General features: G+C 38.1%; 1 protein-coding gene across 1 annotated transcript in view; it reads right to left on the reverse strand.

The window, feature by feature from the left end:
- Positions 1-12657, reverse strand: part of ANKRD31 (ankyrin repeat domain 31) — a 66701-nt gene that overhangs the window by 33966 nt on the left and 20078 nt on the right. Inside the window, exons 11-14 of the mRNA XM_063319582.1 lie at positions 12144-12224; positions 7093-7154; positions 4235-4751; positions 3431-3676 (exon numbers count right to left, since the gene is read on the reverse strand). Of these exons, the coding sequence (XP_063175652.1) occupies positions 3431-3676; positions 4235-4751; positions 7093-7154; positions 12144-12224 (906 nt within the window). The remainder of the gene's footprint in view (positions 1-3430; positions 3677-4234; positions 4752-7092; positions 7155-12143; positions 12225-12657) is intronic.

Raw genomic sequence — 12657 nt, forward strand, 5'->3', positions numbered from 1 at the left:
ATTTGAATACTTCAGCATTGGTCTAGTGTAATTCTTTCCACCAACTGAACTTCAAGAAAAGAAGCAAGCTCTTTTTACCTTCCCTACGTATAAGCAGAATAGGAATGTTGAGACCCTAGTAAGTAACTGACCGTAGATGAAAGTGACAACTGTGTCATTTAGGAAGAAAAGATTTTTATTCAACAATAGAATAATACAAGACAGACCACTGGGACACAGAAACAATCAGATGAGATGCAAAAGCCGGTTAACGAAGAAGAGGCACGAGACAGCAAAAAATATGAAAACTCTGTGAGTCAGAAAACATTATCCCATCTTCCATGTTTTTCTGCTGTGATCTGAATGCTATTGTCCCTGTCTCTAAAGCTATTAATACCTTCAACTGTACAAAGGGCTATACTTTCTTGCATCACCTCTCAAGCAGCAACGTTCTCCTGGGATGAAGGAAATAATTAAATTTTAGCTGAATAAAATATTACCTGAAGAATCTCTTTTGGTGGAAAAAAGTAATCTGTGAAATGCTATTCTAGGAGACCAAAATGTACGACACATGTTTGGAATAAAGTTTTTTTAAAATCATAACTGTATATATAGGAGGCAGAAAAAAAAAAGGAAAAAAAATGTATTAATGCACATAGAGCTTATTATAAAGACTGAGCAGGAATAAGGAGCTACAAAAAAGAACAACTGTAGGGAAAGGAATCATTTCTATGTTCAATTATTCTTCCAATAATTAGCAGTGGATGACAACATGTACCAGACATGCCGTGGATTTTTTTCCAGAATTAAGTAAGAAGGCATTCCTACAACAAGAGAAACCAGTTTGGAGATAGGAAAGCTAAGTACTGACACTGCCAAGTACTGGAGAGATGTAAGTAACAAGCAGCACCTACTCCTTTTCGTTCTTCCTTCAACTTCCAAAAGACAATGCGAGCTTGCAGTCCAAAAACTCAAAAGAACACCAACTTAATATAGGTTGAAAACTAGCAACCACACGAGACAGGAACAGGAAACAGCTGAAGGCAGAAGATAAGAAGACCGTGACTATCAAAGAGAAAAGGATCAGCAGGAACTTCACATAGTTTCCTGGATGGTTTTTGTCATGTGTTACAGCACATTGCAGAGATTGGCTGATCAGTCCTTAATTCAACTTGTAAGACTAGTGAGCATCCAGACAAAGTCTCCAAATAGAAGGAGGGTACTAAGCAAAGAACAAAAAGAAGTAAATAAATTAGTATGTTGATAGTATGTGTGCAGAGGTATTTGTGTATATTGTCTGTGGTGTGTGTATGTATGGGTGGGCATATATATTTTTATATGTATTATTTTAAGTACCCATGGTGTTATGTACATTGGTTTTTAAAGCATTTAATGGACGTAGAGCATGAATCCCATTGATTTTCAAAATATATACAATCTACTTAATGTTAGCATTCATTTACATTCCACTCAAAGGCACCCAAAATTTGACCAACAGACCCCAGCAACACATAACTGCAATCCAAGGAAGAAACTAAACTTTCTTGCTGCACAGACTTGGAAAAAATAAATCAAATGTTATATCCACACACAAATACACATGCATTCACACATACTTCTATAAACCTACAGAAGTTTGTGGTAGCTGCCTTCCTTTTCTACAGACTTGCCTTGCTTTTGCGAAGTGCTTCATACACTCATCACAACTGTTATAATTCCCTTCGATTTCTCTTCCACCAAGGCAGTGGGATGAATTTTCCAACATCAGTTTAGGAAGAGAAAAGGAGAGCCCCAAGGAATCCTGCAGAAAGTCTCCCCTCAAAAAACGCACTAACATTTTCATGGTCGGAAGAGAGCCATGCATTTATGTATGAGTACATTTGCCCATCTTGCAGTGCCAAGTCAACTACAGTTATTGTAAAAGTCAATAACTTATCACAGCAAGGGACATAAGGTTACCCTGCCCCTCAACTTCATCCCCTTACTATCATATGTCCCCTATACATACATATGCCTGTATGTATATACAAAGCATACATTTACAGTGACACAGTAGTTATTTGAACTGGAAAGTTTCACAGAGCTGGAAACAGTTAGAAAAAAAAAACAGTTTGAAGAAAAAACATCAGCAGAAAAATATGAATAAAAGCCAGGAAGTATTTCACACATATCACATACTCAAGATGAAAAGCTACACCAATTCAAAATCTAACCTGGTTCAGGAAGCAAATTAGAGAGCAACAGTAAATGAGAAATTAAAAAATGGGAAGCGAATGGTAGCAAATATAAATAAGGAATTGTAGAAAACTGCCATGGAAAACAAAAGAATACAAGGAGATAGTCACAGACAGCTAAGGTCCTAAGGAGGCAGTATTTTAAAATCTATCAAAGCTAGAAAAATATTTCTCAAACTCTTGATTACTAGAGAGAAATGACAGAATTGTCTAAGACAATCAGAAAAGACAAATACTCTATCCCATATCAAAGCAAAGCGCTACACAAGAAATTCTTATCATCTAATGACACAGTTTTTTTCGTTTCAACACAAGTTAAGGAGAATGCCAAGTGATATAACGATAAACATTTTTGAATCATCAGTCCAGATATATTACATTTAAAAGTTTTAAGAGAGGAGGGATCCCATCTGAACTACAGGTTGTGGTTTTAAGTAAGTCTTGAGTGCTATGGTTCTCTGATTCCAAAAAGAACCAAAGTACAAAAGATGACTGCCAGCTTTACCAAAAAAAGCAGTTAAGTGAAAAATACTTGGGGGTTATGATGAGTAATCAGTTGGACCAGGTCTCTATTGTGATGATAAGGCTACAAGATAAACGCAAGTCATAGACATGGGATGAAACCGCTAAACAGAAAGCTGTACGTGCAGGCAGAAGAGAATATAACTTCCAGAGGACACTAGATCCTTATTCTCATATAAGTAGGTTTGTGTCTATACTACAGCTAAAACCAAATGTACCAGTACAATCAGAACCTATGCTGATTTGTGCCTGATGAGGATATAGTCTATAAAACAGAAGTAGATATATGTGTGCCAAATATATGGAGAAACCAGGTTTTCTTCTTTGATCTGTCATACGTAAAATATGAGGACTGAGGACCAATTCAGTGTCATTTTAAACTATCATTTATCTAACATAGTCAAGTAAGGATCAATGTAATATTATTTTAAGCTCTCGGTTATGATCCTGCATCTTCTCAAGCACGATGCTGAAAAACTTATGAATGTAAGATAAGCAAACCAAAGTATGTGCATCCTGTAAAATGGAGTACTGAAGTTCTGGAAATATTTCAAGTATTTGGAACTCACTAGAGTATTTGCTCAACATGCTACATATATTTTTCTAAACTTTCTCTCATGTATTACAAAAGGTCTTCTTCATGTATGTCTGGAAAAAAACTCCATTGTTTTTATAAAATATTATTAACTTCTCACCTCCTTTCTTGGATGTTTGCTGTTCTGCTGCTTGACTGAATTGTAACTGATTAGATGAAAGTTTGTTTTTGCTGCTATTCGAATAGGAGGCTGCCTTTTGGCTTGTCTCCTGAGGGTGTAATCTTACTCTTTTAGTCTGGACTTCTGTTTCAGTAAACTGTGAAAGCATGTTGGTCTCTGCATTTCCTCCTTCTCCATTTTTTTCAGTGCCTTCTGTTCCAGTTACTGCAGCAAAGACTCCTTCATCTGTTAGTTTAATAAAAGAATTCAAGAGTATTTATGGCATAATACTGAGTAACTTCAGAAATTATAACTGATATTAAAATGAATGTCAAAATGACCACCACTAGGTTAAAAAATGCCTGCAGTAACTCATCGATTTTTGAAGACTTTAACATAATAAATCCTTTCTCCACTATTCACCATATGTTAATGTACTGAGATTGAATCAAAACAATTCAAAGATTCTTTTGTGAAAATACAATCTTTATCGATGCTTACATATTAAAAAAAATAAGGTATCTAAGAATTTCATTCTGATTATTGTAATGACCATTGTGGTCACAGTTGTTTGGTAAATACAACGGAGACTTGGATATAGAACAGCCTCCCAAAATACAAAGCAAAAACTACTAAATACTTAATATGGCACAGTGGACTGCACCACAATACATTCCATGTGTCTGCTATTTAGTCATGGCAAAATACATTCTCCGGAGACCAACAGCTGGGCTTTTTAAATAAAATATAGAGAATGCTTACAAAAAACTCACAAAATAATTATTTTCAAACAAAACATGGTACCTGTTTTCTGGGAGGTTTCTTTCTGTGTGTTTTCCACAATCTGAAATGAGTAAGGAGACTTGCTCTCTATGTTAACACCAAAATTCAGATCTGCTTTTGAGTTGGTCTCCTGAAGATCGTCTCTCTTTCGTCTAACATGAAGTGTGCCCTTCTCATGGAGTTGTAAAGCTATAGGCTCGACCCCTAAACTACTAGCATTTTCAGTTTCCATGTGACATCCTTCAACACCTTCTTCTGCATTAGGCAGGATCCTCCCTCCTTTTTCTGTCTGTGGAGCCTTTTGTTCAATGGTGCTTAGTACACCACTAGTAGAATTATAAGGACTTCCAGAAACACTTTCTCCATTAGTTTCTGCATTTGCTTGAAGTGTCTGTTCAGTGCAGGTGGTTCCATCTTCAGATATATTGGTATAAATGTTTTGCACTTCATTTACAATAGTCTGTTGCAATATGTCTGTGCTGTCTGAATTCATAAGATTTGCACACGCTGGTTCTGACTCATCTGTCTGTAAGGAAATCTGCTCAAACAAAGGCAAAGAGAGTTTTAAACTTAGAGCTGATCCATTAATTTTGTTTCCATCAACATCAGATTTAACTTGATTTGTCACGTTTTGCAAAGAAATAATTTGTTCTGAAGGTATTCTCGTATTGGTATTTAGATTCCTGTCACTCAAACTACTACTGTTATTCTGCTTGAGACTATGTTGATCACTATCATAACTCTTGACTTCCTGTTGTAACTTTAAAGCAGACACATTGTGAGTGGAAGTCAAAGCCAGTAAGTACTGACTGAGAAGCAAGTTCTGTTAAATCAGTAGCCTGAGAATGTTGTGCGGACGCTATTTCTCCAGAAACCACTGATGTGGGGCAAGGCAAACTGGTGATCTCCTCCCCTGCTGCAACAGAAGTTGCTAAGCTTTCAGCAGTTCTGCCCGTTTATTCTGTAAGCGGATTTTCACTGTTACCACCATTGAATTCACATTCCTGTTGAAATTCTGTCCGACTCAGTTTTCCTTCATTAATTGGGATGCAACAATTATGATTAGAAACAGCAACAGTGTGGCCTATTTCACTAGGTCCAGCACCAGGGAAATATGTTTTCTGTAATTTAACTGTTCCTTGATTTGTAAGTGGACCTGAACAGGAGGTCCATCTAACACGAGCCATTATTTCTGAATAGTTTTACCCTTGGCTGTAGCCTCTGCTATAAGAACAGCAGATCTACTTGTCTTTTTTGAACTTTTATTTTTTTTCATTCTGTTTTCTGCCTTCAGAATCCTGAAGAACTTTATTTTTTGTATATTTCATCAAATTTGGTTTTCTGCTTTGCTCATCTTTAGCAAAACTTCCTTTGATGCTTTAGTATTATCGTGTTGAACTGTGCCATCTGCATTTAATTCTAGCTGTAAAACAGGCCACATACTTCATTTCATTTTCTGATAATTTGCTTTATTATATACTACAAGAAAACTGTGCTATAGTGAACTTAACTGACTTCCTCTGCCTGTGAAGCTTTTTAAGACAGCAGGACAAAGAAATTAAGGAACAGAAATATGTGTATAAAAGTCTAAAAAATAATGGGTGAAATTCAATGATAAATATTAATGAAGTGCTTTACACTTTTATTTATTTATGAAAATTAAACCGGTTTCAAATTAATGCTCTGCCTTTAAAGAATTAAAGCTACATTGCTTCTGTAGTCATATACCAGAGCTACAGTTTCACATTTCTGGCAAATCTGGCTGTAATGATTCTAGGAAAACTACACAGAAAGGGAAATAACACAGCAAAACCATGCAGAATTAACTTATGCAAATCTCACAACAAAACTACTTCAACGGCCAATAACTAACTAGAATTATCCTATTGATTACTTTGTATCTGGAGATAGAACCAGAACACAAATACTGCAACAATTCACACAACTATTGAAACCATCAGTTACAAAGTCACAGTAATAGTTTTTCCCAATTAAATGTTTACAACACCTTCTGCTTGGAGAATATCCTTCATCAATCAACTAATGTTTTAAAATGTAACCTGAGACTACCCACCAAGGATGCTGTTACAACATAACATTTCTAAGGATACTAGAGACTGCACTACTGTGAGTAACTAGGACAGTTATCACAACCACAAAAGACTTTGAGAAGCAAGAATAAAGTGTCTGTGCACACTGCATTATATGTTTCAGATATCACCAGTTATCATTGTCATCATAAAGGGGAGAAAACAAGAAGGGGGATAGCAAAGCTTTTAATGCCAAAAGCTATTGGCTATATGCAAACAAACTATGACCCAAGTGAGTGTCTTCATGTGAGGCACCAGCTCCTGCATCTCAGTGAGGTCTCATAGCATCACTGTGCAACCCCTGTGCAAGACAGTGGCTCCCTAACCCTCTCCTATGGAAACGCAACCCAACTTACTAAACAGAGGCAAGAAGCAGCTATCCTACTGCTACAAGCCAGGCTACATCTTGCGGTCAGTCAGGTTCCTGCAAGTACAAAGAGGCACTGATGTACCGTGCTCGTTGTAACTCACCTCTGCAGCACTTGCAAAAACTCAGCAAGAACCACTGACTGTGAGAGGCAGCTGATTGATTACCTCTGACTTGCCTCTTCATGAGGCTGCAGCTTATCCCAAGTACCAGCAAGGATCACCAACTGCTTGCCAAAGAATTGGCATAATACTGAATATCGCTCTGTTTCAGTCTCTGCTAGGTATGAAGCATCTAGTACGTCATGTGCTGGTTTTGAAGCACATTTCAGAAATAGCCATCTGCTTTAGTACTGAAGACTGCCAGTAAGACCTTAACAGTTCAGCATCAAACTAACATCAGGATTCTTTGTAAAGATGTACCTGGTGCAGGTTTGTATCCTCTACGCTTTGAGTATTTAACATATTATTTGAATCATCTCCACCTGAAATGAAAATGAAAGACAGAAAGAAACCAGAATTGAAAAGAGACCATAATTCTTTACTTTACATACATACGATCTTGTGTCCACAATTTTGTATGTAACAGTACTTACCACACTTAGCCATCCAGAAAAATTATCAAACCATAAGGGTTTTATTAGAATCTAAAACATATCAATATATAATTATATGTATATATATTTCAAAATCTTGGAGTCTGATCCTTGTTGCAGATGGCATCTTGTATAAACCAGGACAGGTGAGAGTGAAGTATGATGTTATGCTTCCAAATTTTTTTGAAGATTAGTGACCTGAGCAATTCTTTCTGAAACCTGAAGGAGCTACTACATTGCCCTAACTTCTCACAGGCTTCCCTGATCCCCAAGAGACTTTTCTGAAGCCAGTGATGGTGGGATGACCGCTTACGTCTTTCTCTGTATAGCATATTTGGGTGGGGAAAGGGATGGAGCAGTGAAAGCCAAGTCACTGGTGTAAAAAGAGGCAGGGATATTCCCCAGCATCAACTCAGTGCCTTGCTGGTGGTTTGCTTTAGCTTTCCAGCTACCCTCTGTGCTGACAAAATGGCACAAAAAGACTACAGCAGCCACCAAGATCTTACCCTAGATATTAATATACTTACCCAACCCATGCAACTCTATGCATTTACTTCTGGCCAACGTGTTCTTAAACCTAGAATAACCACACCATATTGGAAAAAATCTAGCTCATCACCGTTTATTATTTTGTACTGCAACATGAACCCCAACCCCAGCCCTAAGATTCACCCAACAACTCACACAGGAACCAGCCTTAAATTTAACAGGCATTTCACAGCATGGCAACTCTTTCTCCACCACTTCAGGGAACCTGGCATGCCAGATGTTAACCCTAGCCTTAGGATCACTGTTAGTCCACTGGATCTTGCCGGTCTTAGTTCTAAATTAAACCAAATGGCCCAGCTATTGAGCAGTGATTAAGCCAAACCATAATCCAAACCATAATTTTGAACATCTTTTGAGCCATCTTTGTAAGGCTCAGAATATCAAGGTCCCTCTAATAATGGGACCTCCCAAATACAGCAGTCCCTCTCAGGCTAATCTCTTAGAGTAGCCTCCAAGTATTGCACCAAGTTTCAGTAACGGCAACTAGGCTGTAGCTTTCTAGCAGTATGGTGGCTTCCGTTCCTCCTGTTTGCTGCCCATGCTCCGTGCATTGGTGTAGAGGCACTTCAGCTGGGCTGTCACCTTTTTACAGGAACGAACCTTAATTCCTTTGAGTATTTCCCTGGTGTTCCCCTCTTGGCTCCTATTACCTCAGGAGCCCCTGGCTCATCTCTGTAAGACTTCAAGTGTGCTCCAGTGTACCCAGCATATCTCAGAGCAACAGGCTCAGGGCACTCACTAGAACCCAGTCCCTATAACCTTGGTGTGTCATCCCACAGCTTCTCACAAGCAAGCCTGATATTAACCCCCTTTCCTCTTCAAGTCTAGTTTGAAGATCTGTCGATGAGCCCCACTAGCTCATGAGCAAAGACCCTCTTTCCCCTTTGAGAAAGGTGAATCCCATCAGACACCAGCAGGCCTGGTGCCATGTAGACCAGCCCATTACCAAAAAACCCAAAACTGTCATGGTGGTAACAGCCACAGAGCCATGTATTAATAGACTGGGTCCATCTGTTTCTTCCCATGTCACTGCCCACAACGGGAAGGATAGACGAAAAAATTACCTGTGCACCAGATTCCCCTACCAACTGTCCCAAGACAATCTCTTTTGATTGTCCTTGGACTATATGTTGCAGCTTCATTGCCACCCACATGGAAAAGCAATGACCAGTAATAGCCAGAAGGCTGGGGACTCCTTCCACACTTAAACATGCCACAGCCCATGCTGGCCTACTGGCGTCAAATAGTTTTAGTTACAACACTAATCAAGGCTTATCTTGTGGCACTTCCTTGTACCTGCTCCTGACACAGCAGCCTCTTCTGAACCTTCTTCTCAATTTAATTCCTAAGACTGTGCAAGATTCAACTCTCACCTTTTAGCCAAAATGTTTACCTACAATGCCTTGCAAACCAACTGTTACCTACAGGAATATTACCCTAGCCCCAGCCCTAACATTAGCAGTTAAGGATAAGCAGTTAAAGCCTGGCAATTCCTAAGATCTAGATATAATTCTAGATCATCCATACAGATCCTTCAAAATTCAGCCTCTATGCCAGTTTAGAACCAAATTTTATCCTTAGGTCTAAGCTATACCTCAACCATCAGCAAGTCCAGCCATGCCCCATCTTACATTTGGATAGGCAACAACTATTGTGCTTCACATCTTCATTTCAAATTTAAAGGTAGCTCCAGCCCATGAAAAAGCTGGACATCATTATCTTTTTTACTTTGCCAATGTACAGCAACTGTGCTGGGTAAGGATTACTCACTGGCACTCAAGCAGCAGAGAGTCAAGCCCATGGAATTACTAGCAATTCCATATCCACTCCCACCAAAATGGAATAAATCAAGATACCAGCTTCATGACCCACAGAACAATTCTGGTCCATGAAGGGGGTGTTGAGGAAAAAAAAAAGATGGAATGTAAGTCTTTGAACTGGGTTTAGCAAAGCCTTGCATCAGCTCCTTAAAACATTCATTATGTGACAGTTTTTTGTAGACTGAGGATAGTAAGGGAAAGAGAAGAGGATCTTCTGCTTCCTATCTTCCAGCTCTCAAACCAGCATTCCCTCCAGAAGACCATTTTCATGGTCAACTTTACTCTTCAACCATCTCTCATTACCAGAAGGCTGTCTGGGCCTAATTCACATACTAAATATGTGAATTGATATGTGAATTAGGCTTATTAAGACTGTTCTGCTCCCACTAAGCAAAATTATCTTAATTGAATTGGAAACTCTTGAGTCCTCCAACCCAGAATATTGTGTATTTTTATAGAATTTGCTTCATTATAGGCAAAGGATATTGCATCGGGTTGTCCAAAAATTTTGTGCTATTAGGTTTTGCTGCTGAATACTTGAAAATCAACTAAGTTTTAACTACATTGCTTTACGCTGACAGTGCTTCAAGATAAATGGTTTTTAACAGTATCACCAGTAAAACATTTTACTGGCATTTTATAGAGCCTATTTCATTAAGAAACTCTAGTAACTCCATATTCTGGAGCAAAAAGTAGAAATCTGTTAAGGGAGCATAAAAAAGGTTCAGTTATGGGAAGGTACCTATTTCTCCCTCAGTGAAAAGTATCCTCTATCTGATATACTAATAAGCCCCTGAAAAATCGAACCTGCAACATGTTCAGTTAATGATCATTAGAATTTAGCAACATGACTCTCCAAGGACACTGTGCATGCTCCAGACCAAGGAGAAACGCAAGTTTCATTGCAACTGTTTTTCAGCTCCCTCAAGGCACTGTGAATCAAGACCCAAATGGAGAGCACAGAGAGTATCTCTCCCATGCTGTCCATATCCTACATGATGACATCCAGGAAAAAAAGAGGGGAAAAAAAAAAAACAACAAAAGAACCCAAGAACTCAGTAAGGTACTGAAGCAGAGTACTGAAGCACGGGAATAAGGAAAAATACAAGGCTAAGACATACCTAATCACTGGTGGAAGGCTTTAAAAGAAGAGAAAAGGCACAAAGGCAGAATATAATCATCAGAACACTGATTCCCAAAGAAGGGAGATGAAAGTGCATTTCAAAATGACACAGGTCTGGCAACTCTACTTCTTCCTGATTACACCTCCCTCACTAAAAAAAAAGAATGAAGTAGGTCAGCCTCTCATCTCTTCAAAAAGTTCAACTAAAACACATTTTGCGCAGTTGTGCTTCTTTCACACCAAAAAATAGCAGCCAGAGCCTGGCAGATGAAGAAACAGTCACCTGGCAAGACATGCAATCTTGAGTACGCTTGCCCACAGAGGCTGTGGCTGAACCCACATTATTAACATTCTGTTGTTGTCAGCAGATGGCTTTGAAACCCACCAACAAAATATGTTCTCATCTACCTCCAGTACAAGTTAATACACATTATGAGTCACTCTGTTAGCTCAAATGCCACAGTCCTGTGCTGTAAAAGTCTGAAATTTGCTGCTGACCTAATCTCTCTCTCAGTATATTCCAAATGATGGAGAATTTCTACCTTAATTTTTTCTCTGTTATATGCCAGCATTATGCAATAGCCTTTAACTGCAAAACACTTTTTTTTTTTGTTTCCACAGAGCAGCTGTGAAATCCTAGCCACTGCACAGAGTGGAACCACCCTAAGAATGAATCAAAGTGTTCTACCAAATGAGACAACTATCTGTGAAACCGTTTTCCCTTTTGTTATGAAGTTTATCAGAGCCAACTGATGAGACAGGGAACTGTGAAGTAAAGAACAACAGACTTACATTCAAAACAACCAATTGATACTTTAGGGTGTGGCAATGTCTTTGACACAGAATATCACACATGAAGCTGGATAAGGTGAATTGCTTCAATCAAAAGTTCCCCAGCTGGCTACTATTTGTCATTCTTTCTTTTTGGTGCCCAAGATGAAGTAAAAATGCAAAATACCAAGTACTCACAGCTTTACAGAATCAAAGCAATACTAAATTATGAAGCTACAAGTTCCTTCAAGATGCAAGGGGCAAAATCAGAGTCCCTGAAAAATTAAACTGGGAAGTCTAAATCTTGGCATCTCAAGTTGGCCACTGAAATGGACCAAAAAAAATCTTTAAAAAACATTAAGTTGATTATTTAATTAATGGACTGTTTTGTGATAAGCATGTACAGGATTGTTGAATTAAGGCTAATTAAACTTAATTGCATAACTTCGTGATTTTTTAAGTGCTTACTTTTTCTGCAAAATTTTCTTTTTTAATATGTTTTTATACATAGGTCTATGTATTTTCTCATGAACAATTACCAAGTTAAACCAATCAAAATTTAATAATCCACTGACTAGTAATAAACCTGCAGTCTTGTCAACTGCACAAACTCACCGTAAGTATTCCTCCTACTGATTGTTGAAAGCGAAGTGGGGCAAATAGGATTTACTGCATTCCTACCAAGGGCTTCTTGTCCTGAAAAATAATGTAAAAGATCTGTTGAACAGAAAATTATCTTTCCTTTCTTACTTTGGCTTCACTTTGCACTACAGTTAGTAAATACCTTTTCTGGAGAAACAATGCTCATTCAATCTAGTACAAATTAATACCTCAAAAACCACATTACCAATTAAATAACAATACCATTCAATAAAAGATGCCACAGTGAATTCCATAAGAAAACTCCAAGTGAAATTCAACATACAGGAATATGACTTTGTAAAAGTGTGTTAAGTTCAGACCTTTTCCTTTCTAATGACGTTTTCGCAAAGTGTGTTGTTTACCACTGGATGACAAAACTGCTATTCTAGGTTACAAATCATTACAAGATAAGCATTTCAACTGCTAGTTAGTTATTCAATAATTTCTCTTTTCTTAAATGTCAACCATCTCAGCGGTTCTTGTGTAC

This window comes from Chroicocephalus ridibundus, chromosome Z (genome assembly GCF_963924245.1).
Source record: "Chroicocephalus ridibundus chromosome Z, bChrRid1.1, whole genome shotgun sequence".
NCBI lineage: Eukaryota > Metazoa > Chordata > Aves > Charadriiformes > Laridae > Chroicocephalus > Chroicocephalus ridibundus.